Source organism: Theobroma cacao, chromosome 7, assembly GCF_053813885.1.
Source record: "Theobroma cacao isolate CCN51 chromosome 7, ASM5381388v1, whole genome shotgun sequence".
In the NCBI taxonomy this organism is placed as follows: Eukaryota; Viridiplantae; Streptophyta; class Magnoliopsida; order Malvales; family Malvaceae; genus Theobroma; species Theobroma cacao.
In genome coordinates, this window is record NC_142645.1 from 6,531,938 (window position 1) to 6,557,924 (window position 25,987).

Genomic DNA, 25,987 nt, shown 5'->3' on the forward strand with positions numbered 1-25,987 from the left:
ACAAACCATAGTCTAGTATACTTAAAAAGAAGTTGAGGCTTCTAGAGTTAATCGCGTGGAGGGCAGAGAGAGAGTGAAAGAGAAAAGATGTTGAAGTAAAGAGAGAGAAAGAGAGGGGTGCAAAAGGGTTTGAGTGATCCACGGGAAGGGCAAATAGAGAGGAAGAGAAAAGATGTTGAAGCGAAAGAGAGGGGGTGCAAAGAGATCCCATCCCGTGTGTTGCACACGGGTAATATTCTAGTTTTATATAATAATTCATTAAAAATTATTACATTTATCAATCAAACTTTATTACACAAAAAAAGAAAGAGAGATATTTTACAACTTTAAAATTCAAATCTTATTATGGTTTAATTTTATATTAAATTTATCTAATTATACATTAATTTAGTAATTATTTACTTTATTTGGGAAATAATTACACATTAATTGGTATAGTCTGGGATACAGACAGAGCTCAGCAAACAGAAAAAAACAGAGTGATATACGTACATGTCCCTAATGAAAAACCCTAGTTAAATCTTCATCTCTGTCACGTTGCTCTTTACACCCTCACTTCAAACCAAATAACAACAGCAGCAGCCAACCCAAAGGAAAAAGAGAAGCGAAAGAAGTTTTTGTTATTCACTCATATCAATATCTTCAATTAAATCTAGGCCGTCCTATGTTTTCACCAACTTTACTTCGTTGCAAATGTTTTAGTTATTTTACTCGATTTTGGACCAAAGTATATGTTGTTTTATTCCTCTATTTTAGTTCTGTGCTGTGGCATCTTGTGCCATGGTAACTTAAATTTAATTGAAAGAGAAGGTAATTCTCTGGGAGTTTTTCATTTTCTTAAATGTCTTATTATGGCTTGTGTTGGATATTCAAAGAACAGAGTTTTGCTGTCTCTAGAGATTGAGGTCATCAGGGACAAAGAAATCATTGAAGGAAGAGGCACTAGACAAATTGAAAGCAATGGGGTCAGCGGCAATCGAAACCAAGCCATCTCCACCCTCACCAGTTCAGGCACTTTTGGGTAGCATAGCTGCGGGTGTCATTGCCCTTATTCCTTATAAGTTCACCCTTACGATTGAGGCAGCTCTTAACCGCCAAACAGTTTCTGATAATTTCTCGGTTTGTCCTTTCATTGCCCTTAACTGTGCCTGCATTAAATATTTCTTCCTTATTTATTTTAGTTGCTTAAATCTCGCATTTTGTGAGTGGTTACCCTAAAGCATACCTGGCCTCTTTTCATGCACGTATGTTGGCAGACATGGGGTTGCGGTTGCTACCTCCTTTTTGGATGTATAGTGTTAGGACAAATTAACTTCTAAAATTACGTTTGATTGATGAAATAGATAAAATAAAATAAAATAATTATTATGTAAAAATAGAATAGAATAGTTATTATTTAATTTGATATCATAAAAAAAAATAAAATAAAAATAATTATTATTATCTATTGTAATGTTTGATTGGTAATAATAATTTTAAAAAAATAAATAAATAAAAAATAAAAAGATAAAAACAAATTTTATTATTTATATGACTATTTATTTTTATTAGATTTTTTAAATATTAATAATCTAGAATTTAATTAAAATATTAATAATTAATAATTTAAATATTAATATTTTATTTTATTTAAATATTATTATAATTATTTTTTATTTTATTTTATTTTTTAAAATATTAATAATTGATAATTTATTTAAAATATTAATAATTGATAATTTAAATATTAATATTTTATTTATAATTTAATTATTTATATTTTAAAATATTAATATTTTATTTAAGTTAAATATTATTATTTTCAATTATTTTATTTTATTTTATTTTTAAAAATTAATAATTGATTATTTATTTAAAATATTAATAATAGATCATTTAAATATTAATATTTTATTTCTAACTTAATCATTAATATTTAATTTAATTTAAATATTATTATTAATTTTTATTTTATTTTTTAAATATTAATAATTGGTAATTTATTTAAAATATTAATAATTGATAATTTAATTATTAATATTTTTATATAATTTAAATGATATTATGCTTATTTATTTTTAATTTATTTTGTTTTTAAATAGGAAATTTATTTTATTAATAATTGATAATTTAAATATTAATATTTTATTAAAAGTTGAAATCAAGGGAGGAGAGGAGAAGAGGGAGAAAAATAATATTTTATATAAATAAAGTTGTAATTTTTTAAATTTGTAAGGGGTATTTTTGTTTTTATCATTTTTTGAATTCATTTACATAGATTAGCTAATACCATAGGGGAAGGTGGTATTAGCTATTCTTTAGTTTTGAAGGATTTTGGAATGGTTATTCCTTGGACTATTTCTCAACCAAACAAAAGAATCAAAATTCCTTGAAAATAATAGGGGAATGGCCAACCAAACATGCTAAAGTCCTATTTTTAAGCACTTTTTAAAGTTAGATATGAGAAGTTAGTCAGAAAGCCCCTAGGAGCATACAATGCCTGCACTGCACACTCTTCATCATGCCTTGTAGGAAAATGATATTCGTGGTATAAAATCTCAAGGATTTTGTATTTTGATAATTAATCAGTACTGACCATAGAAGACCTCGTACAAAATCTTTTACATGGTACATGGTGCCCTTTCCTGTTTGAGAGGGTAGTTACTGGAACAGTGTCATATTTTTCTCAAACATTTTTCATCTTTATCCTTTGCAGGTTCGTCAGATAACAATAACTATCAGGTAACTTCCATTAGTACTTCATTTCGTGCTCCTAGCTGTAAATCTTTTGTGGTGTTCATCCTTTATATGCTTGTTTGCAGGACTATTGTGAACGGATTGTGCTACCTTGCAACATTTGTTGTTGGCATCAATTCTCTCGGGTTATTCCTTTATTCTGGTCAACTTGCCATAAACTCATTCATGGAAGATTCCACAACTAAAGAAAATGAGAGTACAGGTGAGGAGAATCTAGGCTCAGTAAGTTCAGTGGCAGAAAATGCTGTGGATGGGACGGAATTGACCAGTAGCAGGGAGGATCAGAGTCCAGATGATAAACAATAGTGGTAGAGATAATCAACAGTATAGTGGAAGAAATAGGCTTCTGTACTTTTAACTCATTTTCAAAGAGGAAATGCAAATGTCGGTCACAATGTTTCATAGATATGACCTTCCTATCTTGATAGCTGTGCTGTTTCATATTCACAACCTTCTATTGTTAACATGTATGCAATTCAATCATCCAGGAAGTTATTACCTTATGGCTATAAACTGTAATTTTCAGGACACAGGACACCTAGAAAAGAGCAATCGCATATTATAATCGTAGTAGCAGACCCCACATAGTGTGAAAAATTTTGTTTGTTGTTGTTGATGATCCTAAAATGTGATGCACTTCATAACTGCTGCTGCAGATATTTGTTTACTAAATAAACGTCATATTCGACTTTGATCAATTTCCATTTTCGTTTCTTCAAATCCAATAGCTATGATTCAGTTCTACTACAACTTTCATTCATGGGGTTTAAGAACCTTTGATTCATTATTTTTCCTTTAGTTGTTGGCGTTTACATCTTTGAATGGTGGGAGATTATATCATGAAATCATGTCCTTATGAGCTTTTTGTAGAAATAGCAACCCACCATCTGGGATGTTCCTACCCTAGAGATTCTCCCTACCTTGAAAGCAGTATTGGTACTTTATACTGATAATTATATGTATGTGTTGCGTGTGTGTGTTTTGATATTGATGATGTTTCTTTATGTTTAATAATGCTTGATTTCTACGGCCTTGTTCATGTACAAGGTTAGATTTTTGGGCTATCTAAATTGTTCATAATATATCTTCCTAATAAAATCAGTGTCACGCCTCCAGACTTGAGACACTACAGACGTCACATACCTGCAAGATAAACCCTACAAGCATGTAAGGCTCAAAACATATAACTTAACCAACTAATTAAAATGGGTCAAATATATTTATGAAATATAATAATTCTCAAATCGATGGTACTGAGATAAAATCCTGAATAAACAATTTAAGGTAACAAAAGGTTCATAACATTTAAATAATCTTGAAGCGAACTAACACCATATGTCAACCTATGAAACGTCACTTCCCGAAGTTTTTCACGTGTTTGATCAAATCACAACTAGAAAAAAAGATGAAGGAAGGAGTTAGTCCAACAGCTCAGCAAGTGACTAACATCCCTTCAACTGGATTAGGCATGCACAAAACATTTAGGCTAAAAACTTTAATTCTCATATAAATTTCAAAACAGAATTTTGGGTAATCTAATTCAAATAACTAAACTATCTTAATTACAAAATTTTAAAATAATGGATAAAATATGATTTCATAATTATTGTAAATTTTAATGGTCTCCCGTAACATACTATGACCATACTTAACCCCTATGGCATAGGTCATAATCATAACAGAAACTACAATTGACCCTAGTAGCATGAGTCATAAGTATATCAGAAGCAACCATAGGCTGCTCTGAACAGATATCACAAATATCATTATTCTGTAACCGGTGGTGCGGTTGGGAGATCGATCTCTAATCACATAATACATGTCGACATGGCCAACGTTTAACCGTCATTGGCAGGATCATAACATAATCATACTAAGAGACAAAACAAAATATATTTTCTGAGTACCCAAGTTCACAAAATGATAATATTCACTTTTACAAAACTCATATCATGCACATCAAAAGCATATTATTTCAAACTAAGTACTTATATATATAATCACATAGATAATCATATATGCATATGTTAGATAAAATCATATTTATATTTCAAAATCAGAAATCGTATTTCGCAAAAATTCACATTTTAAAATCTAACATACGAAAATCATATATATACATTTTTGCATACTCAACCCGATTTTACAAATCATAGGACAAAACATATTATACATAATATATGACATTCAACTTCACATTGAGGCTAATTTTTAAGGTGTGAAAACACCAAAGAGATATCAATTACTTACCTGATTTTGTCAATTTCACTTTCAAGTAGCAAATCAGAAAATCATCCTAATAGCCTAATATTTTAAGAAATACATACAAAAATCAAAATTGAATTTGCAAACAAATCCTAGGTGACTTTTCGTTAACCATCATAAACACTTAGAGTGTATAGCGATATCTAGTACAATTTAAGAACATTTTCGATTAATAAGATAATATTTTATTATTATATATATTTTGAATTAATAAAAATTTCAATAAAGTTGAGAATTAAACTTAAATCATAAAATCAGTAAGGATTTTAATTTCAGATAGAAAGATAACACTAATTTCATTCCTAAAAATCATGATTAAAATTTTTCATAAATTTTTGATATTTTAATAAAATTTACTAATTTAATAAATAAATTTATAAAATATACATATATATATATATACTTTTAGATATAAAAATACAGTAGAAATCACATATTCAATATTTATGAAGTTTACAGCAAATTTATCACAAATTAATTAAAATCGAATTTCAAAAAAATTTAAAAAGGAATTTTCTATTTTCTGGAATTTTCAAAATCTAGATGGCCATTTGGCTTACTTTGAGCTCTTATAACTTTTAACCTGAATAATTTCCAGTGATGAAAGCAATACCAATATGCAGTATTCATATCATAATACAACACCAAAATTTGTTTCGATTAAAAAGAACACAAATTTCCAAGTTTTGAAAGCTAAAACTCTCAAAATCGTCACAAAAATACCCAGATTTCTGGGTTTTCAGTATCAACGAGCCTACTTTGAGGCTTTAATTCTCTTAACACAGGAAGCCTCTAACCGAGCCATTGATGTCAAATTAAACACCTTATTTCATACTACAAAAGCTCTCAAAGAAATGACCAAAAATGTTGCCGGAATATGGAGTTCCGATGACCCAAAATTAGGTTGTCAAAACTGTTGAAAATCAGGTTTTCAATTAATTTTAAAAATTTGTAACTTCCAAACCATAAAACCAAACGGATGCTACAAAAACCATTGAAAAGATCTTTTTAAGACCTATCCATTGGTACCCACCATGCTACCGAAAAATCATTGGAAAAGTGTCGGATTTGAATAAAGAGTAAGAAAAAGTGTAAATTATTTAGAACTTTTGTGCCCAACTATGAAAACACAATCCTAAACATACCTCAATCAGAAATCCCTTGAATACTTTTCCCCCTTTCCTCTGTCTTTCTTCTTCTCTGGTGTTAAGCTCTTCTAACTGTCTATTGTTTGAGTCTGATGAAATAAACTGACGTGAGTTTTTTTGTCTTTTGTTTTAAACGTGTTGAGATAAAACTGATTAATTTTATTTTAAAATCTGATAAGATTAACTAATTATTATTATTATTTTTTTAAATATAATAAGATAAGACTGACTGATTTTTATTTAAATGTGATAACGTAATCTGACTCTAACTAAAATATATCTACTCTATTTTCAAAAAGTCTTTTTTTTTTCTTGTGTGTGTGGGGTATTACAATCAGAGAGGGATAGCAAGCTAGGCTAAATAGAGATTAAACAAGCATACATGGAAAGATTGTCAGAACTTGGAATCTATGGCTATGAAGATTAGCAAACGCAGCACTTTCCCAGGATTTTGTTCTTGGAAGCCAAGCCATGAAGATTCTTGTACACAAATTTGGAACATAAATATGAAACGATGCTGCTTTGAAGCTGGAAGTTCTGCTGAAATCAATTCAAGGTGGAAAAACAGAGTAACCAACCTTTTTTTATGATTTGCTGCTTCATTAACGTACTTTCTCACTTGCTCGTCTCTCATGATGCTAGCAGGTAACAAGCATCATAGAGCACCTGAAGATTTGCCTTCGTTCGCATCTGATCAGTCATGCTGCTCAGTAACTTTTGCTATTGGAGTTGACTCCTCATCGACCTTCCTAAACAGGTTTTGGCAATCGGTTGGTTCAAACTTATGCAATGGAGTCACATTTCTATCAAGCATATGCAAAAGCAGTACCATAATCACTGAAGCAACAAACATTGGTAGTGGACTAAAAATCCAGAGCAGTAAAGTAGTGGCATAATAAATTGCTCGTAAACCAACTGACCAACAAGTACTTCCCCATATCACTACCTTCTGGACATATCTTACCGGAATATCTGCATTTGGCATGCTGATGAGGAAACTAGCATGAACAAGTTGTTAATGTAAGCATTGCAAGCCAATCGATTTTGTGTTTGTAAAAACACTATATTAATTAGTCATATTTCATGTTAAATACATTATGGATATTTCATATGATGTATGAGGTATTTCTTTATCCATGAGTTTTTTTATAAAGAGTTATGAGAGACTTATATAGATAAAGTCCTTGAAACATAATGGCCTTGCAAAGAAATTATAAAGGTTATAATTATGAGATTCTTATGCTTCAAAGCCTTGTTCCTAAATATGTTCCTGGTCATTGTATTGTCAAGAATAAGGGCATTGACAATTAATCTCATAAGTTGAAGTATGTGAGATACTTAGAGATAGTATGTAGGTATGTGAGATACTTAGAGATAGTATGTAGGTGCTTATTAAGGAACAAGTTCACTGAACATGACCCACTATGAGAGTTCCATTTGGTATTTCACTCAAGTGTCTATGAAAATACTCTCATGTGTCAGTAGTATAAGTAATCCTTAAACTTGTGATACCAGATATCTTGTATGTGAATTGTCATACTTTAATTTCACCTCTACGGGTCTGGAGATGACCAGATGCTTAAACAGGGTGCTTTTGGGTATGGCATGAAGCATACGAAGATGAATGAGTAGTCCAGAGAGGATTCATCACCCCAATTGATTTGAAAGGGACATATCTTATTTGCTCCTGGCTTATATTGATTAAAAGTCCTTGACCAAGGCAATCTTGATAGGTCAATATAGAAGCTGCAGGACTAACATGGATAAGTTAGAAAGTAGACACCGAGCCAGACTTTCTATCTATCTGAGATATATGATGAAAGGTTCAAATTACACTGAGATACTGTACACTGAAAGGTTAGTGAAATCATATTGACTCTCCTGACATTTAGGTGGTCATGATGTATTACTAAATGCCACTCATGATCTATAAATATAAATATAAATTATTAATTGAATTAATTTATCTTTATTGCCAACATGTTGAGAACCTAATGAGTCACACACATAAGGTGAATTGTCAAAATTAATTTGAGTTCAATTAGATGTGATTTAATTGATTTTATAGAGGCTTAATCCAATTAAGTATTTGACTAAATCAAATACGATTTGATGGAGTATTAAATAAAGGCCCAATTAGCCCAAGACATATTATAATCCTTATTGGTTATAAATTAGGTTAATTAACTCTATAAAAGAATCCCTTAGCCGTTTCTTAAAGAAAGTGAAGAGTTATATTTTATTTTCTCATGCCTTGAGATAGGATCACAGCCAAAAAGAGATAAATACAAGGGAGCTTAAAGTTGAGAGTTTGCTAGTACAAACTTCGAGTTAGGGATTCACAAACTCTTAGTGAAGAGATTTCGGTAAATTACTGTGTGGATCACTATTAGAGGCAAGATAACTGTGCTGCTGTGATTTGATAAGTCCTAGTTGGTGTACAAAAGTTAAAACGAAAAGCCAATGAGGACTCCACCAAAGAAAGCAGACTTTCAGGTATATCAAAATTTCTTTTGTGATTTTTCCAGATTAATTTCAATTAAAGTGATCCATGGCTTTGGAGATTAAGATTTAATAATATTCCACTGCATATGAGTTGTCTTAACATAATTTAAATCCGCAACACAAGTTGCCTTACACATTGAAGGAAAGAACCAAAAGCCACTAGGAAGCAGATAAGAAGGCTGATATATTTGACAAAAATGATTGATGAGCTTGTGTTGCCATAGATAAGACTATTTTTGAATACATTATGAGAAGAGCTTCCAAGCCATGTTCCAATGAGGGAACTCAGAGCAAGGGATATTGTAGCCATGAAAGTTGCTGCTGATATTTCGCCGTTGATTGCTGCTAGTGATAAACCTCTATCTTTTGCCTCAACCTGCAAGTGCTAATCAGAATGTTACTGAACAAGCTGAATTTTGTTATTAGTGGGTGGATTAAAGAAAGCTCACCTGCAACATTCTCTCAACCCAAGCTCTCCTCGTGTGATTTTCATAGCCGATGACAGTAGTTTGAGGAAATTTCAGGCATCTGTATAGAAGGAAGACATGGTAGGCAGACATGAACAATAACCCACTTGGCACCAAAACTACATCCAAGTATTCCTTCCAAACCATTATCTTTGTCTTCCAGGATTCAGTACTCATAAGCTTCTGGTATTTTGGGAGTTTATACTTCATAGTGGGTCTGTTTAACTAATAAAGCTGTCATAGTGTCTTGTTTAACAAAGTTTATCAAACTCCTTGCTTAATCATGGCATATTGTAGCTTTACCTGAATTCTCCTTTTTCCTTCATCTTTTATGGAAGGATTATTTTAATTATTTTGTTACCATATCTACACTAATATACAATAGGATAACAACTTGCTCATCCAACTCCCTCAATCTCTCTTTCTATGTTCTCTTCAGTTTTATAAGCACCACTTTCCTATCTTCTATTTTTCTATTCACAAACATGAGTGTCCACTACTATTCTTACTGTTATTTATTGATTACTTTTTATAGCAACTCACTGCCTGTGTGGGGAAAAATGAAGAAAAACTACATGCAAAGTAAGAAAAAAAAATGCTTTATAAAATGATAAATATCATATTAAAAGCAATTCTCATGTTGGATCTTATCTTTACTTTTCCAGTAGAATACATTATTTTCATATAATTCTTTGATTATTCAATTGTAATCAGTTCAGTCTGTCTCTCCAATTTGATTGAGACCAACTCAACTAGCGACTTTATATATTAATATATAGGTTTAAGTCTTCCAACATTGAGACCAAACATTCAATCTATTAAGACCAAACATTCAATCTATTAAGACCAAACATTCAATGTAGTCCTACTTTCAAAGGAAGATGCTTGATTTATTTATACAATGAAGTTCAGTCAAATCAAGGAAAATTGTTAACACTGTTACATCATAGAAGGATACAGTGAGGCTAAACTTGGATTTGGTCTATAATCATGCATGGGAAGATGGTCAGAACTTGGATCCTTAAGGTATGAGGATCAATGCAACAGTTGCACATGATTTTATTCAGGCTAGCCTTGAAAAGATCCTAGACATAGTACAAAATGCTGCTAATTTGAATTGCTGGAAGTTCTGCTGAAATCATTCAAGATGGAAATGAAGTGAACAACTGTTCTTTGCTGTCTTCTGCTTCAAGCCTACCTAGTTAATTCTGAATTTACTGACTCAACGCTGGTTGCTTTGCTCATATTCTTTCAGGTAACATCACTATAGTGCACCTCAAGGTTTGCTTCAATTAGCATCTGATCTGTCATGCTTCTCAGTAACCCTTGCTACTGCAGCTAAATCCTCGTTGATCTTTGTAAACAGATTATGAGAGTTGGACTTGGCCGATTCGAACTTATGCAAAGGGGTTACATTTCTGTCAAGGTTATGCAAACTCACCACCATAATCACTGAAGCAGCAAACATTGGGATTGGACCAAAAATCCACAGCAGCAAAGTAGTGGCAAAGTAAATTGCTCGTAAGCCGACTGACCAACAAGCACTTCCTCTTATCACTGCCTTCTGGATATAACTTACTGGAATATCTGCATTGGGCATGCTGATGAGGAAACTAGCATGGGCAAAGTTCCTAACACATTGAAGAAAAGAACCGAAAGCCACCAGGAAGCAGATAAGAAGGCTGATGTATTTGACAGAAATGATTGATGAGCTTGTATTGCCATAAATCAGACTATTTCTGAAGAGACCATGAGAAGATTCTGCAACCCATGTTCCAATAAGGGAACTCAAAGCTAGAGATATTGTTGCCAGGAAAGTTGCTGCTGATATCGTGGAGTTGATTGTTGTTAATGCCAAACCTCTATCCTTTGCCTCAACCTGCAACAATGTTCATCATCATAACTACAAGTGAACAATCTAAGCTGGGTTTTGTTTATATTTCGGCCTTCTGGGGGATGAACATAGGAGCTCACCTGCAACATTCTCTCAACCCAAGCTTTCTTGAAGTGGTTCTCATAGCCAATGACAGTGGTTTGAGGGAGTTTGAGGCATCTGTAAAGAAGAAAGACATGGTAAGTTGACATGATCAATAACCCACTTGGGATCAAAACTAAATCCAAGTATTCCTTCGTCCATGCCATTACTTCTGTCTTTCAAATCAACTGTAGAAGAGATGTAACCAGTGTTCAGTATTAATAAGCCTCTGCTAACATGGCCAATTGTGATTAATTTCATCTCATAGTGGATTAGTTTAACTAATGATGTTGTATTGCTCTGGCACATTGTCTTATTTGGATTAAAATATAGACAATCACCATATAAAAACTGCTTTTTTTTATGGATTAAAATGCAACTTGGCATAGTTTTTCTGTTATCAAAACAGGGAGTAAGACTGAAGCCCCTTCCCAGAAATAATTACATAGATGACTGACGAGCATCAAATGCAAAGATTTTTTTTTCTCTCATTTTTCCTTTCAATAATTAGAATTGATAATGCATGTTTTATGTATATAAATTGAGAATTCGGTTTAAAGATAAGTGTATGTATTTTATGTAATTTAAATAAAAATATATACAAAATAAGGTATTCATTATTTTCACGTATTCAACCCGGTTATCAAAATATCCAAATATTATTAAAATTCGTATAAAATTACAAAATACTATTCAAAATCAAATCTTAATAATAAAGAACTATCATTAATTATCCAAAGCAGTTAAACACAAGACAAATTTTTTTATTTGGATACCCGTTAAAAACCCATTTAATAAAATATTATTAATATTTATTAAAATAAATAATTGGCAAAATTAACAAAACCTAAAAAAGTGTTTCTCATCTTCAATCCCTATACTAATATTAATTAAGGTAAGAAGGATAAAAATTTAAATCTTATTAAATCTAAAGTTTTGTAATATTATATATAATCAAGTTCGGATCAAAGTATTTTAAAAAATATTAAAAATTTATTCGAATTTATATCGAGTATTTATATCAGGTGTTTTAACAATTTCGGGTACACATAAAATAATAATCTATTTACCTCCCTAAATTCAAATATCAAATTTTAAATCTCCCTTGTTTAATAAAAGAAATTGAAAAGAAAAACTAATGGAAAGAGATCGATTGAGATATCGAAGGGATAGGGAAAGCAAAACTAGCCCGGTAACAAGTCAGCCTAAACAAAGTCAAAGTAAATGATAGGAGGAAAAAGGGGGCGAACCTCGTGAGGGGGCAAAAGGGTTTTGGTATGGAAGACTTAGCCATACAAATTCAAACAATAACGTATAATTAATTTTTTTATTATAAATTCATATTTTCAATAAAAAAAAAAGTATTATTAACTTATTGATTAAATTTTATTTTAGCAAAAAAATGAGATTTTAAAATTTTAAAATGTCAAATTTAAATCTGGTTATAATCTTAATTGTATTTTAAATTTTATTTAATTATACACTATTTGATATAATAATTCATTAAAAATTATTACATTTATCAATCAAACTTTATTACACAAAAAAAGAAGAGAGATATTTTACAACTTTAAAATTCAAATCTTATTATGGTTTAATTTTATATTAAATTTATCTAATTATACATTAATTTAGTAATTATTTACTTTATTTGGGAAATAATTACACATTAATTGGTATAGTCTGGGATACAGAGAGAGCTCAGCAAACAGAAAAAGAACAGAGTGATATACGTACGTGTCCCTAATGAAAAACCCTAGTTAAATCTTCATCTCTGTCACGTTGCTCTTTACACCCTCACTTCACTCCAAATAACAACAGCAACAGCCAACCCAAAGGAAAAAGAGAAACGAAAGAAGCCAACCATGAGCTGCTGCAGGAACCTCTCTTCTTCCCCTTCCCATTTCTGTTCTTTCTCCAAGCCTTTCCTCCCCAAATCCCTCAGCTTCCCATTTTTCTTCTCTTCCTCTCCCAACCCCAAAACAGGCCCACGGAATGCTTTCCACCTCCGCTCATGGCCACCGCAACGCAGCTTCTCTCTCCCCGCAACCAAACGCGTCCCAATCCAAGCAAATTCCGCCGCCACCGCCGACGCAAAGGCTCCCAAACTGGGCAAAAGAATGGATTTGAAAAAGATTATGATCCTCGGAGCCGGTCCAATTGTCATTGGCCAAGCTTGTGAATTCGATTATTCGGGAACCCAAGCTTGCAAAGCGTTAAGAGAGGAAGGGTACGAGGTCGTTTTGATAAACTCCAACCCGGCAACCATCATGACGGACCCGGATATGGCGGACCGGACTTACGTAACTCCGCTGACGCCCGAATTAGTCGAACAAGTCCTCGAAAAAGAACGTCCCGACGCGCTTCTACCCACAATGGGTGGCCAAACAGCTTTAAACCTCGCGGTGGCGTTGGCAGAGTCCGGGGTTTTAGAGAAATACGGCGTGGAGTTAATAGGAGCAAAGCTGGACGCCATTAAAAAGGCTGAGGATCGCGATTTGTTCAAGCAAGCGATGAAAAATATTGGTATTAAAACCCCGCCTTCAGGTATTGGGAATACATTAGATGAATGTATCGAAATAGCTAATGAAATCGGGGAGTTCCCATTGATCATTAGGCCAGCGTTTACTTTAGGAGGGACAGGGGGTGGGATAGCTTACAATAAAGAAGAATTTGAGGCTATCTGCAAGGCGGGATTGGCTGCCAGTTTGACTTCACAAGTTTTGGTTGAGAAGTCATTGTTAGGATGGAAAGAATATGAGTTGGAAGTTATGAGGGACTTGGCTGATAACGTTGTGATCATTTGTTCAATTGAGAACATTGATCCAATGGGGGTGCATACAGGGGATTCTATTACTGTGGCGCCTGCACAGACCTTGACTGACAAGGAGTACCAGAGGTTGAGGGATTATAGTGTTGCAATAATTAGGGAGATTGGGGTGGAGTGTGGAGGTTCGAATGTCCAATTTGCGGTTAATCCTGTTGATGGTGAAGTCATGGTCATTGAGATGAATCCAAGGGTTTCAAGGAGTTCTGCTTTGGCTTCAAAAGCTACAGGCTTTCCAATAGCAAAAATGGCTGCTAAGTTGTCAGTTGGGTATTCGTTGGATCAGATTCCTAATGATATTACAAAGAAGACTCCTGCTAGTTTTGAGCCATCTATTGATTATGTGGTGACTAAGGTAAGAACTTCTTACTTGTTTGTTCAAATGAGTTTGTGATGCTTTTAACCTAGTTAAGAATAAGCAAGTAGTAGATTGGTTATCAACTATAAAAACTGACAATGTGTTGTGATTAGTTAATTTAATGCTTATAACATATGCATTTACAATGTGATGATTTATTATCATAGAAGGAACAAGTCGCTGGAATCTCTCTCTGGTGATTTTAATTGCCTTTTTGATAGGAATGATGCTGTGCCAAGATTGAGTTAGCATTCACTATTTGTCTGCATGCATATGAATTTATGTTATCAGCTTATGAGTTTCTTATTACATGAATGATGCAGATCCCACGGTTTGCATTTGAGAAATTCCCTGGTTCTCAGCCAATACTGACTACCCAGATGAAATCTGTTGGGGAATCCATGGCTCTAGGCCGCACGTTTCAAGAATCCTTTCAAAAGGCAGTTCGATCACTGGAATGTGGCTACTCTGGATGGGGTTGTGCAAAAGTTAAAGAACTTGATTGGGATTGGGACCAGCTGAAATACAGTCTGAGAGTCCCCAGCCCAGATCGCATCCATGCTATATATGCTGCAATGAAGAAGGGGATGAAAGTGGATGAGATATATGAGCTGAGTTTGATTGACAAATGGTTCCTCACTCAGTTTAAAGAATTGGTAGATGTGGAGCAATATCTTTTGTCCTGTAATTTGTCTGATCTGACAAAGGATGAATTTTATGAAGTCAAGAAGAGAGGCTTCAGTGATAAGCAAATAGCATTTGCAACGAAGTCATCAGAGAAAGAAGTCCGAGCAAAACGAATATCATTGGGAATTACTCCAGCATATAAGAGGGTTGATACTTGTGCTGCAGAGTTTGAGGCCAATACTCCTTACATGTACTCCTCTTATGATTTCGAGTGTGAATCAGCTCCAACTGAAAAGAAGAAGGTTTTGATTTTGGGTGGAGGACCAAATCGTATTGGTCAGGGGATTGAGTTTGACTATTGCTGTTGCCATACATCTTTTGCCCTTCAGGTTTGTATTATCTTCTTCCTGTTTATGCGTCCATAAATTCAATTATGCAAGCTGCTTGTATATGTCATTTTCACCCTTTTGGCATAAATTTGCTGATTTTTTTTCTGTCTAATCTCTTCTTCTGTTTTTGTTGCATATTTCCCGTGTAGAAAGCTGGATTTGAGACAATCATGATGAATTCAAATCCTGAAACTGTGTCCACGGATTATGATACTAGTGATCGTCTTTACTTTGAACCCCTAACAGTTGAAGATGTTCTTAATGTTATTGATTTAGAAAGACCTGATGGCATCATTGTCCAATTTGGAGGTCAAACACCCCTTAAGCTGGCTCTGCCCATTCAGCATTACTTAGATGAGCACCAGCCTTTATGTGCCAGTGGGGTTGGGCATGTTCGCATTTGGGGTACATCACCAGATTCCATTGATGCAGCTGAGGACAGAGAGAGGTTCAATGCCATCCTTTATGAGTTAAAGATTGAGCAGCCAAAAGGAGGGATTGCCAAGAGTGAAGGTGATGCTCTTGCCATTGCAACAGATATAGGTTACCCAGTTGTTGTTAGGCCTTCGTATGTGTTGGGTGGCCGGGCAATGGAGATCGTATATAGTGATGACAAGCTCGTGACATATCTAGAGAATGCTGTTGAGGTGGATCCAGAACGGCCTGTACTGATTGACAAGTATTTATCTGATGCAATTGAGATTGATGTAGATGCACTTGCTGATTCGCATGGTAACGTGGTGATTGGGGGGATAATGGAGCACATTGAACAGGCTGGGATCCATTCTGGTGACTCTGCCTGTTCAATTCCCACACAAACTATCCCATCTGCTTGCTTAGATACTATAAGGTCATGGACTACAAAATTGGCTAAGAGGTTAAACGTGTGCGGGCTCATGAACTGTCAGTATGCAATCACAGCATCTGGTGATGTTTTCTTACTTGAGGCAAATCCTCGTGCTTCTCGTACTGTACCATTTGTTTCCAAGGCAATTGGGCACCCATTGGCTAAATATGCTGCCCTTGTTATGTCGGGAAAGTCACTTAATGATCTAGGTTTCACAAAAGAGGTGACACCAAAACATGTGTCAGTTAAGGAAGCTGTTCTTCCATTTGAGAAGTTCCAAGGTTGTGATGTGTTGTTAGGACCTGAAATGAAAAGCACTGGTGAGGTGATGGGCATTGATTTTGAGTTTGCAATAGCATTTGCCAAAGCTCAGATTGCTGCTGGGCAGAAACTACCACTGTCTGGCACTGTTTTCCTCAGCTTAAATGACTTGACAAAGCCCTATCTTGAAAGAATCGCAAAAGCTTTCTTAGGTTTGGGGTTCCAGATTGTTTCAACATCTGGGACAGCTCACTTTCTTGAACTAAAAGGTATCCCGGTGGAACGAGTGCTGAAAATGCATGAGGGGCGGCCACATGCTGGTGATATGATTGCGAATGGGCAGATCCAGTTGATGTTGATCACAAGTTCGGGTGATGCACTTGATCAGATTGATGGCCGGCGATTGAGGAGAATGGCTCTTGCTTACAAGGTTCCTATAATAACAACTGTTGATGGAGCCTTGGCAAGTGCAGAGGCAATAAGGAGCTTGAAGTCGTGCGCTATCAACATGATTGCACTTCAGGACTTCTTCGACACCGAGGTAGAAGCAGGGAGTAGCAAAAATTTGCTGTCTACTTCTTCCTCTCTATAGATTGAGTAAGCTTTTTGGGTATGCACTGACTTTTTTTTCCTCCTCTATTTGATGTTCTTTCATAGTATGTTTTTCATTGCCCTTGCCTGGGACAGAATTTCTTCGAAGTTGCTGTTTTCTTCCCTGATTTCTTGCTGTCTCATCTCTACTCCTGTTATTTGATTGATGATGACGAATTTTGAAGAGTGTAGCGTAGTGAATATTTAAGCACTGAGAAATGTAATATATATGTGTAATATGAGGAGGCAATTTTGAGGTGCCCTTATGTGTTATACAGCAGAACAGAGTTACTATTGGGTAAGAATTGCTTTGTCCAAATACAAAACCCTAGTCAGAACTTCAGAGTTCCAACTCTCTCTGATTTTGCTTAAACAAGTTGCTCATTGTAGACTTTTTCAGCCGATTTTTAACTCACTTGGCCGATCAAAACGTTTTAGAGACCAGACATGACAGTTATTGACATTGAGGCTGTTGATTTATCTATAGTTACAGTTCATGATGAACTGGTCTGCTTTTTAGGTAAACTTCAATGAGCTGGTCAAGAATTTGAAAGGAATTTGGTTCGGTTGCTGCACAAATCAGTGTTTTAGTCTCTTTTGAGCTTTTTATCATCTTATCGAGATAACCATCACATCACTCTTTAAGTCCAAAGTTGGCTATCAAATCATTATTGGACTCCAAAGAACCCAAAATAGAAAATTCAAAACCGAGACAGCTCAAATTCATGACTTGATTTTCCTTTATGAAGAGATGAGAAGCAGACAGCATACTGTTGGATTAGGTTAGAGGGCCAGCAAGCTTGCATGGATCAGCTTATCTAAAGGCGCGTTTATTATCATTGCACCATAAGGGAGCAGGTCGCTGCTCTGCAGCAAGCTCCCAAGGTACCCTTAGCCCTGCACGAACCAACGCCCAAGAAGCCATCTCTTACGGCTCGAGACTGAGTGTCTACGTTCTCCTGGAGTTTTAGGCAAATGTCATGGATCTTTCACTTATACTTGTAAATAAAGCAGTGTTTGATATTTTAGAATATAATGTGATTATAGATAATATAATTGCAAGTAATGTGATTGTAAAAAAAATAATATTACAGTGCTTGATATACAAATAAAATAATGATTAAAATGTAAAAAAAATAACATTACAGTGTTTGATCTACAAGTATTTTATTAGGAGTGTAATGTTAATTTTTAAAATTATTTTTATTTATTAAAATATAAATTTAATATACTTGTATTTTTTATTATTAATTTTTATATAATATTATTTTTTAAATATATTTTTAATTTTATATATTTTATTTTTATTTTTTAATATAATTTTTTATATTATATATTTTATTTTAATTTTTTTACCTATATTATATAAATTTTAATTTCTTATATTTTATTTTATTTTAATTTTTTATATTATATATTTTATTTTAATTTTTTTATTTTAATTATAATATTATAAAATATTTTTAACAAAGTAATAAAGTTAAAAGATAAAAATATCTTTAATAATATTGCAGAGTGCAATGTAACGTGATTGCATTAGTTTTGAACTGTAATCACATTACATCTCTTGGTTGTAATGTGATTGTATTGCAATCTTACATTGCAGTGGTCTGTTACAAAATAAATACTATAATGTAATTTAATTAGACACATTATAAGAAATGTGCTCTCATTTCCCTCATACCATATGCTACCTAAGGGTGTTTTTCACTTGTAAAGTATAAATTTATAAAAAATGGTATTAGAGTTTACTCAATTTTTTATTGATTTGAGATCTCCATGATAGATATTAAGATCAAGATTAACCCGATTCAAAGTGAATCTCTCTCCTTTATAAATAAAGAGCCACTATAACTAATACATTTCATAATTGAATTGGATAGAATATCATATATCTCATATCAATAAGAGATGTGATAAGTGTATAAACCTGTGACATATAAGTCAGTTTTATGCGATAAAGAAATACTAAGATTATGACGAAAGATTTGAGTAAAAGCGCACTTTGATCTAAAAAGTAGAATTTAATTCATCTAAGAATTTCATATTCAAATCTAGAGATAAAAAGAGGATTATCACTGGGTATATAACTCAACATCATATATACCTAAAATAAAGAAAAAGTTAGATTTACATTTTCATTTTTAAGTATATAAAATAAAGTGTTATGGCCTAGTTTCCTAGATTTAGATTTTGTAAGTCCCTAACGCCTAATCTCTAACTCTAGCTAGAGCTTCACATGGTTTGGACATATATAGGTAGAAATCAATCACTTAAAAAGTATGCATGTTAGGGTTCATCACATGATGAAAAGTAAGACAAAAAGGAGAGAGTAATAACTCATGATTCAAAAGCAAAATCTCAGACACAAAGTTTTACAATGTTCACCATCTTTTCCACGTTTTGGCTCCTTTGTTTGGGGCTTAAAGGTGAAACAACATTAAGTTGGATGCACGGTAAGACCCCACTCACAGGCTCAATTTCAGAACAAAAGAGAATCATAGTCAAGAGAAAGCCTTGTTTCACTATGAATGGCCCTCCATAGGCTTTTTGGCTTTGAGGATTTTCTACTCTTTTTTAGGCTGCTTTTCATGCCAAAGCTTTGATGCATTAATCATAGGGTATCAATACTTTAAAGTGGGTCTTAAATTTCCTATCTGATCCTGTCTTGTTGCTATATTAACCAAATGTTTTGGTGAGAAGGTAGGGCAGGAACAGATAATGAGAAAGAAGAAAGGCCTTCACAAAGGCTTGAGAAGCCAGCCATGGGGGATTTTTTTCTTTTTCAAGGTGAGTCTTTTAGTGGCTACAATGTCTTCTGCCCAACTACAAACATGCAATAAGGCCAATAGAAGCTGCATAATAAAAAACCCTTACAATCCCACCCAGGCAAGTGTACAACTCCCAGTTTTAACTTCTTTTTGGTTTTCTTTTATTTAAACTTTGTTCTTGTCCTCACCTTAAAAAGAATAATAAGATATAAAGTAGAGAGCCCATGGTGGAAGTAAAAACTCTGGCCTGGAACAAAGGCTGAAGTCTCTGTTAGAAAGAAGGAAAGGATGGAGCACTAATTTTCTTGTTTGTCTTGAAACTTGATGATGACATTGCCTGCCATGATTGGCATGTGGATACCTTACTTTTTGAAACTAGGCAAAGGTTACTCATTCATTTGCTCAGGACAATTATTTGATCTGTTGATCATGTCCTTCATGAGGGGAAAAAACCTCTAGTAGTTTTTCCTAGCTGCCATGATAAGGAATTATGTACCAAGCAAGGTGAAGCTACAAGCAATATCCTAGTTGCCTTCATAACCAAGTTTACTCCAACCCCTAATAGAGGTGGAAAAATGGATTCAAAATACATTCATCCATTGACCTAATTCAAGTTATAGAGTAAGGTTCGAGTAGAGATTTTAAGTTCGAGACGTAATGTTCTCTCCTTCGTACCGAAAAAATATCTATCTAATCAAAAGAGACTAACATCATGTACATATTGTAAAATTTAGTCAAAATTAATAAAAAGTCATCAAGTCACATAGATATTTTAAAATATGACGAATTTAAAATTTTACATGAAAAATTACTAGAAAATGATAATAACAGCCACTCCACCACCACTTTCGATTTGCCCTGGCTCACATATCACTTTATAAGTAACAATACAATTAACCCTAAATATCCACATCAAAATTAAACTCAAACAACTTTAGTGACTTATTCTCAAGTCTCTTATCCACAAAAATTAGACCAAATGGGGGACCTTGAAGGACCACAAGTTTGACAACATCTTCCCTCCAACCCCTTTGTTTTAGAGACTTTGATTTGAAAACATCCTTATGACCAAACCATCAAAAGCTTTAATAATTCTTCCTTCCCATCAAATCATTTGCCTGCCCATTGCTTTCATTGTCCCACCCATCAAAACCAATCTAACGGCTCAGAATTGACCATTGGTGGACCCTTTGCCAGCTTACAGGTAACATGCAATTTTTTCATCCATCATCATCAACTTCTCAATAATTTCATCATCCACAGAATATGATCCATGATCAAAATCACACCCTTTTTTTTTTTTTACTGTGCTACCCTTGAAAAGAAAACCCCAAAGAGCAAATTCACTGTTTTACAGCTTTTACAGTTTTACTGTGCCTAAAAAAAGGGTGAAAACAAAAAGAATTGCTTCAAATAAAAATTGATGTACAGAGCAAAAGCCAGAACAGGAAAGAAAGCAAACCCCAAAGATTTTTTACTGTCTACAAGGATCAAAACTACAACATTTACTCGTACAACTTACCAATTACCACAGTTTTTTTTTTTTTTTACCTTGCATCAAAAACCAACTCCAGCGGCGCCAACTCCAAGGGTAGCCGGCTCGAGCTTCCTGTTCTTCCAAAAGCAAGCATCCGGGGAGAGCTTGGCCGATGACCTCATCGGCTCCGATTTGCAGCGCGTGAGCACAAACGGCTCATAGCCTTTACTACCCCCAACAAGCTTCTGCTCAATCATGGTAGCCATGGAACCGCCGCCGCCAGCTCCATTAGCCGCCTTAGCCATTGGTGGAGCAGCCGGGAAAGAGCAGGAAGACCTAGGCGGCTGTAACAACATTGGAGCGGGTTTAGAGTCAATGCAGAGTCTTCTTTTGGGCTCATCTCCGCCGTCCTTTTGCTTGACGGCTGGCTGCTTTTTCTTCTCTGGTACCCACCTGATGAAATCCGTGCTACATACCCAAGTCTCCTTGGATACCTCCATTGACAGCTTTGGCTCACACATCATTAACAGCAAACAATCTGGCAATAAATTCTGTTGACTTTCACTCTCCTTTGACTCATCTCCCGGCTCGGGTTCCCGGGCTACCAGGCATTGAAGTTCGGATCTTTCTTGGGTTGTCTCAGCCTCTTTCTCCTCTACTGTTGAACTCTCTTCTTCTTCTTCTGCTTCTTCAGCTATAGCTTGATCTTCCACTTCTTCTCCTCCTTCGTTCTCATTTTCTTCACACTCTTCCTCTACTTTACCCAAAACATTTTCCTCTTCAGCTTCTACTTCTTCTTCTTGTTGCTCATCTTCGAGGCCATCTTCATTTTCTTGATCACTTCCTTGTACATTTTCTTCCCTTTGTAGCTTCTCAAGATGTAATGGAACTTCTGATAAAAATTCTTCATTTGTTGTTGATGCTTGCTGGTCTTCTTCTACTTCATTTTCTTGCTCTTGATCTTGACATTCTATAATTGTTTCCTCTTTTAAGCTTCTTTCCAGAGTTTCTTCTACTAGTTCAGCTTCATCCCCAACAAAAACAGATTCTGCCTCTGTTTCAGCTACAGCTTCAGCTTCAGCTTCTGGGATTTCTTGTTCTTCAGTTGCTTCACAAGAAACAAACATTTGACTAACTTCACTCACTTCTTGATGTTCCATTTCTTGCTCAAATTTTACTCGCCTTCCTTCTCTTTCCCCTTCCACAACATCCCTTTGGTTCTCTTCCTCTTCCTCTTCCTCTTTCTCTTCGCTTTTATTTTCAGCTCCTTCCTCTTCCTCTTCCTCTTCTTCTTCTTCTTCTTCATCTTTAGGCACTGGAGTCTCCCAAAACTTATTAGCGAGAGCCGCCATTTTAACAGGATCAGATCTACACCTCATCAACAACAAAGCATTCTTTGGTGGTATGCAAACACTCACCCTAGCTTCTTCATCACCCACATTTTCATTACTACAATCATTTATTTCAATATCCTCAAAAACATGCCTCCTTTGACTGCTTCTCATCATCTCACTACTTTCCCTCCTCTCGTCATCTTCCCCACCAACAACCAACTCAATCTCCCTCTCTTTCCCTTCCCCTTCTTGCACTGCCACAAGCCACCTAGCAAACACAGCCCCACAAGAACTCCCATTTCCGTTCCCATTACTTCCACCAGATCCTCCTGTTCTCTCTTCTTTATCCCTTTGGTTAGCCATACAAGAAGACCTGCAAGGTAAAAAGCAGTTAAACTCAGCCCCAAATGCCCTCAATGCTTCACAAATAGTCAATGGCAAATGCACCCATTTCTTGCATTCTTGTTGCTGTTGTTGCTGGTGATGATGATTATTATTGCTCAGAAAATGACCCATGTTGTAATCCTGGCAGCTACTTGTATCAAGACTGTTGCTTCCATTGTTGGCGTTGTTATGATCGACTTTCCTGAAACTAACTTCCCCTCTTCTTTTAGATCTGCAAGCTTTAAACTTTTTGCCCTGTTTCTTGGTCTTGACTCTAACTTGACCTATACAAGTAACCTTAGGGGAAGAAGGCTCAGGGTTTTCAAAGGCACAGCCTCTTTTTTTGCCATTTGTAGGGAACATTGGTGAAGCTTGACCACCTTTCATGCTACCATTACTTTTCAATCTCCTACTAAGGGATGAGGAAAGAGAGATTTGTGAAGATTCCCTAGTGCGGCCAGGACTAAGGATGGATTTTGAAGAGAGTTTCATTGAGGAAGAAGAAAGGCGCGAAGTGAAACAAATGAAGAGCTCGCTCGTGGTGCTTGTTGTGTTACTGCTACTGCTGCTGTTGTTGATGCTGGTACTTCGATGGGGCCTCTCAGGATCCATTATTTTTCTTCTTTTTTGGGTCTACTGTGATAAGACCATATCAACAGAATGCAGAACCAACAAACAAAAAAAAAAAGTTAAGATATTGAGAGATTTTTGTTGTAAATAGTCAAATGAAAGAACATAAGAAATAATGAGCTCCTGTTTGTTTGATTCCAAGGTGGTGGGCTGCAAAGATATACAGATAGAAGATTAATTGGAAGAGAGAGAGAGAAGAGGAAGAAAGCAAAGGAAATGCAATGAAATGAAGAAAAGAAAGGAAGAGAGGGTTTAATGGAAGCTGACGAAATGCTGTTTTGTCTTTAGCAAAAGTGCAAGCTTTTTCTTTCCTTCTCTCTTTCTGGTTCCCATGGGGCATGGGTGTTAGTATGCTTTCCCTTTCTCTCTCATGGGGTTGTGAAAATGACTATTCTAGCCTTGAGGTTTCAAGGAAAATCAAGAGGGACACTTGTTCTTTTGGGTCATTAGAAGTGAACCAGGAAACCCTCCCCCTGGTGGGCTGAGAGTGAAGTCTCAGCAAAGTTTGGTCGTGTCTTGACACATAAAAGTTAGCTCAAGTTGGTCAATTCTTTTTGTTTTATAGGTAAAAAAGAGGGGGAAAGTGAGGTTAAAACTATTGCCTTTGATATTTTGATTCAGTAGTATAATTACACACGAACTATATAAAAAATTTTATATTTAATACATTAATAATATGTCATTTTTATATAATATCACTCAATCATAAAACTTATATATTGATAATGTACTAAATATAACTTTATTTGTTGTTATTTGTACAACGATTAAAGTATCCGTATTAGCTCTCTTCTTTGATAGGATCGGTATATACATGTGGACCCTTTGTATAATTATGGAGATTAATTAAGGTTAATTTAAGATAAAAGTTGATCTTATCACCAAATTGAAAACATGTTTGCCCCATTCAACTGCAAGCCATGTGAATGGTTTTGGTTGCTAGGATTAGACCCATGCCCCTCTTCTAGAGGAAAAAAGACTGGTTAACCGCAACCATAGTATTAATCTTCAATATGTTGAATTTTCAATTATGGTTCAATTATGTAACAAAGCACTAAAGTATTTATAATTGCAATTTAAGAAGAGATGGATGGTTATAAGTGCTTGTCTTGTTGCTCATGGCATTATAGATGGATGATACCCTATTATGCATACAACATGCTACTATACAAATAAGAATAATAATGTTAATTCCTTCGAAGTTTTTCCACCCGAAAACATACTTATTGAAGTAAATGTTCGAGTGTAATTAAGAGAATTTTGAGACAAGTGGCATTATGACCACGTGATCTTTTTCCTTCTCCAACCCTAAAAACCTAATGGAACACCCCATTTGAGATAAAAATGAATGAAAGTTAGGACCATGTTATCCTAAGGGGAAGGGAGGGCATCATTCCCTACCAATACCACGTTACGAAATGCACCATCATAAACGTGGCCAGGTCATCTATAAAGTGGTAAGACAATAGAAACAACACGAGGATTGACAAAGCAGATATGGGAGGGGCAGCAGAGGGGAGTGGGGGGGGAAGGGAGAGGAAGTGTCTTGGGAATATCAATCACATCCGTGTGCCTTGTGTTTCTTTTCCCAAGCTCAAGTAAGCCAACACAACAAGGGAGTAAGAAAGTAGCCCTTTTTTGGGGGTGGGAAAGAAAAAAGGACAAAAAAAAGTGGCAATAGTGGAAAATATGTGGGGGAAACTGGGGCTTTTCATGGAGGAGAAGCACATGGGGGAGAAGGGGAAGAAGAAGACAAGGACGAGGTGAAAACAGAAGAGAATCCGAAGGGGGTGCACGTGACCGGACTTCGAGAGATAGAGGTGATGATATGGTTAATGCAATGCAATGCATTTAAACCAGTTCATGCACAAAATGTTTCAACCCCCCCACTCGCCCTTTCTGTCGTTTGTGCTCAACTTGCTTTAACCTCCTTACCTTAATCAGCTTTGCTATGATTAGCAAGCGCGTGGGCAAAAAGAGAAACAGAAAGAAATTGTGGGTGCAGTTGAAAGAATCAACGAAGCCAGGGCCTGGTCGTCAGGGCAGAGAGCACAGCCTCCCCCACGCATTACATTGACAATCGCACTTAAACAGCGCGTGAGATTAATTAACATTTGCTATAATTTCCTTATTTGGTGTGGAAGGACCACCCTAGTTTCCAAACCATATAGCCAATCGTTACTCGCCATGTCAACTTAGCTCAGTGACAAGCTTTAGCCTAGTTGCTTACCCACATGTCGTTTTAGCTTAATTTATTTAGTATGCCAGGCTTGCCAGCAGGCACCCTAACTTGAAAGTTGGAATTGATGAAGGAAATAATGAGTTGGTCAAGGGTTTTCGTTTGAAAAAGGAGTATGGGTTTTGACCAAATAGTTTACACAAGAACAGACAAAGG

At 35.1% G+C, this 25,987-nt stretch overlaps 5 protein-coding genes across 7 annotated transcripts; 2 read left to right on the forward strand and 3 right to left on the reverse strand.

Annotated features, from left to right (window-relative positions):
- The first annotated feature begins 172 nt into the window (after window positions 1-172).
- Window positions 173-3,109, forward strand: LOC18594089 (uncharacterized). Its single transcript, XM_088808643.1, has 4 exons — window positions 173-229; window positions 898-1,119; window positions 2,696-2,721; window positions 2,802-3,109. The coding sequence occupies exons 1-4, from the start codon at window positions 173-175 to the stop codon at window positions 3,040-3,042; spliced, it is 546 nt and encodes a 181-aa protein (XP_088664769.1). The 3' UTR covers window positions 3,043-3,109.
- Window positions 3,110-6,843: 3,734 nt separating this feature from the next.
- Window positions 6,844-9,471, reverse strand: LOC148761569 (uncharacterized). The gene is made up of 3 exons (XM_088808644.1): window positions 9,104-9,471; window positions 8,783-9,030; window positions 6,844-7,165 (listed from the first exon to the last, which is right to left on the reverse strand). The coding sequence occupies exons 1-3, from the start codon at window positions 9,329-9,331 to the stop codon at window positions 6,844-6,846; spliced, it is 798 nt and encodes a 265-aa protein (XP_088664770.1). The 5' UTR covers window positions 9,332-9,471.
- Window positions 9,472-9,990: 519 nt separating this feature from the next.
- Window positions 9,991-11,414, reverse strand: LOC108662844 (uncharacterized). Its single transcript, XM_018124521.2, has 2 exons — window positions 11,096-11,414; window positions 9,991-11,000 (listed from the first exon to the last, which is right to left on the reverse strand). Exons 1-2 carry the CDS (start codon window positions 11,261-11,263, stop codon window positions 10,410-10,412), a joined length of 759 nt encoding a protein of 252 aa, XP_017980010.1. The 5' UTR covers window positions 11,264-11,414; the 3' UTR covers window positions 9,991-10,409.
- Window positions 11,415-12,789: 1,375 nt separating this feature from the next.
- CARB (carbamoyl phosphate synthetase B) lies at window positions 12,790-17,301 on the forward strand. Its single transcript, XM_018124492.2, has 3 exons — window positions 12,790-14,278; window positions 14,605-15,297; window positions 15,447-17,301. The coding sequence occupies exons 1-3, from the start codon at window positions 12,962-12,964 to the stop codon at window positions 16,995-16,997; spliced, it is 3,561 nt and encodes a 1,186-aa protein (XP_017979981.2). The 5' UTR covers window positions 12,790-12,961; the 3' UTR covers window positions 16,998-17,301.
- A 3,733-nt stretch (window positions 17,302-21,034) lies between these two features.
- Window positions 21,035-23,908, reverse strand: HCF243 (Serine/Threonine-kinase pakA-like protein). 3 transcript variants are annotated; one of them, XM_088808404.1, is made up of 2 exons: window positions 21,319-23,908; window positions 21,035-21,144 (listed from the first exon to the last, which is right to left on the reverse strand). In XM_088808404.1, exon 1 carries the CDS (start codon window positions 23,572-23,574, stop codon window positions 21,325-21,327), a length of 2,250 nt encoding a protein of 749 aa, XP_088664530.1. In that variant the 5' UTR covers window positions 23,575-23,908; the 3' UTR covers window positions 21,035-21,144; window positions 21,319-21,324. The 3 variants fall into 3 exon arrangements, with proteins under 3 accessions (XP_088664530.1, XP_088664531.1, XP_088664532.1); XM_088808405.1 differs by lacking the exon at window positions 21,035-21,144 and having other exon boundaries at window positions 21,157-22,951; window positions 23,037-23,175; XM_088808406.1 differs by lacking the exon at window positions 21,035-21,144 and having other exon boundaries at window positions 21,157-22,951; window positions 23,026-23,157.
- Window positions 23,909-25,987: the final 2,079 nt, after the last annotated feature.

What these genes read in the sequence shown, in the direction of transcription:
- LOC18594089 (XM_088808643.1), top strand. Translation starts at nt 173, where the DNA reads ATGTTGAAGCGAAAGAGAGGGGGTGCAAAGAGATCCCATCCCGTGTGT. An exon ending in ATCCCGTGTGTTGCACACGG is followed by an intron (nt 230 to 897) that starts GTAATATTCTAG and finishes TGCTGTCTCTAG; the next exon opens with AGATTGAGGTCATCAGGGAC. An exon ending in CAGATAACAATAACTATCAG is followed by an intron (nt 2,722 to 2,801) that starts GTAACTTCCATT and finishes GCTTGTTTGCAG; the next exon opens with GACTATTGTGAACGGATTGT.
- LOC148761569 (XM_088808644.1), bottom strand. Translation starts at nt 9,331, where the DNA reads ATGAAGTATAAACTCCCAAAATACCAGAAGCTTATGAGTACTGAATCC. An exon ending in GGGTTGAGAGAATGTTGCAG is followed by an intron (nt 9,031 to 9,103) that starts GTGAGCTTTCTT and finishes TAGCACTTGCAG; the next exon opens with GTTGAGGCAAAAGATAGAGG. An exon ending in TCTTTCCTTCAATGTGTAAG is followed by an intron (nt 7,166 to 8,782) that starts GCAACTTGTGTT and finishes ATGCTTACATTA; the next exon opens with ACAACTTGTTCATGCTAGTT.
- LOC108662844 (XM_018124521.2), bottom strand. Translation starts at nt 11,263, where the DNA reads ATGGCATGGACGAAGGAATACTTGGATTTAGTTTTGATCCCAAGTGGG. An exon ending in GGGTTGAGAGAATGTTGCAG is followed by an intron (nt 11,001 to 11,095) that starts GTGAGCTCCTAT and finishes ACATTGTTGCAG; the next exon opens with GTTGAGGCAAAGGATAGAGG.
- CARB (XM_018124492.2), top strand. Translation starts at nt 12,962, where the DNA reads ATGAGCTGCTGCAGGAACCTCTCTTCTTCCCCTTCCCATTTCTGTTCT. An exon ending in TTGATTATGTGGTGACTAAG is followed by an intron (nt 14,279 to 14,604) that starts GTAAGAACTTCT and finishes TGAATGATGCAG; the next exon opens with ATCCCACGGTTTGCATTTGA. An exon ending in ATACATCTTTTGCCCTTCAG is followed by an intron (nt 15,298 to 15,446) that starts GTTTGTATTATC and finishes TTTCCCGTGTAG; the next exon opens with AAAGCTGGATTTGAGACAAT.
- HCF243 (XM_088808404.1), bottom strand. Translation starts at nt 23,574, where the DNA reads ATGGATCCTGAGAGGCCCCATCGAAGTACCAGCATCAACAACAGCAGC.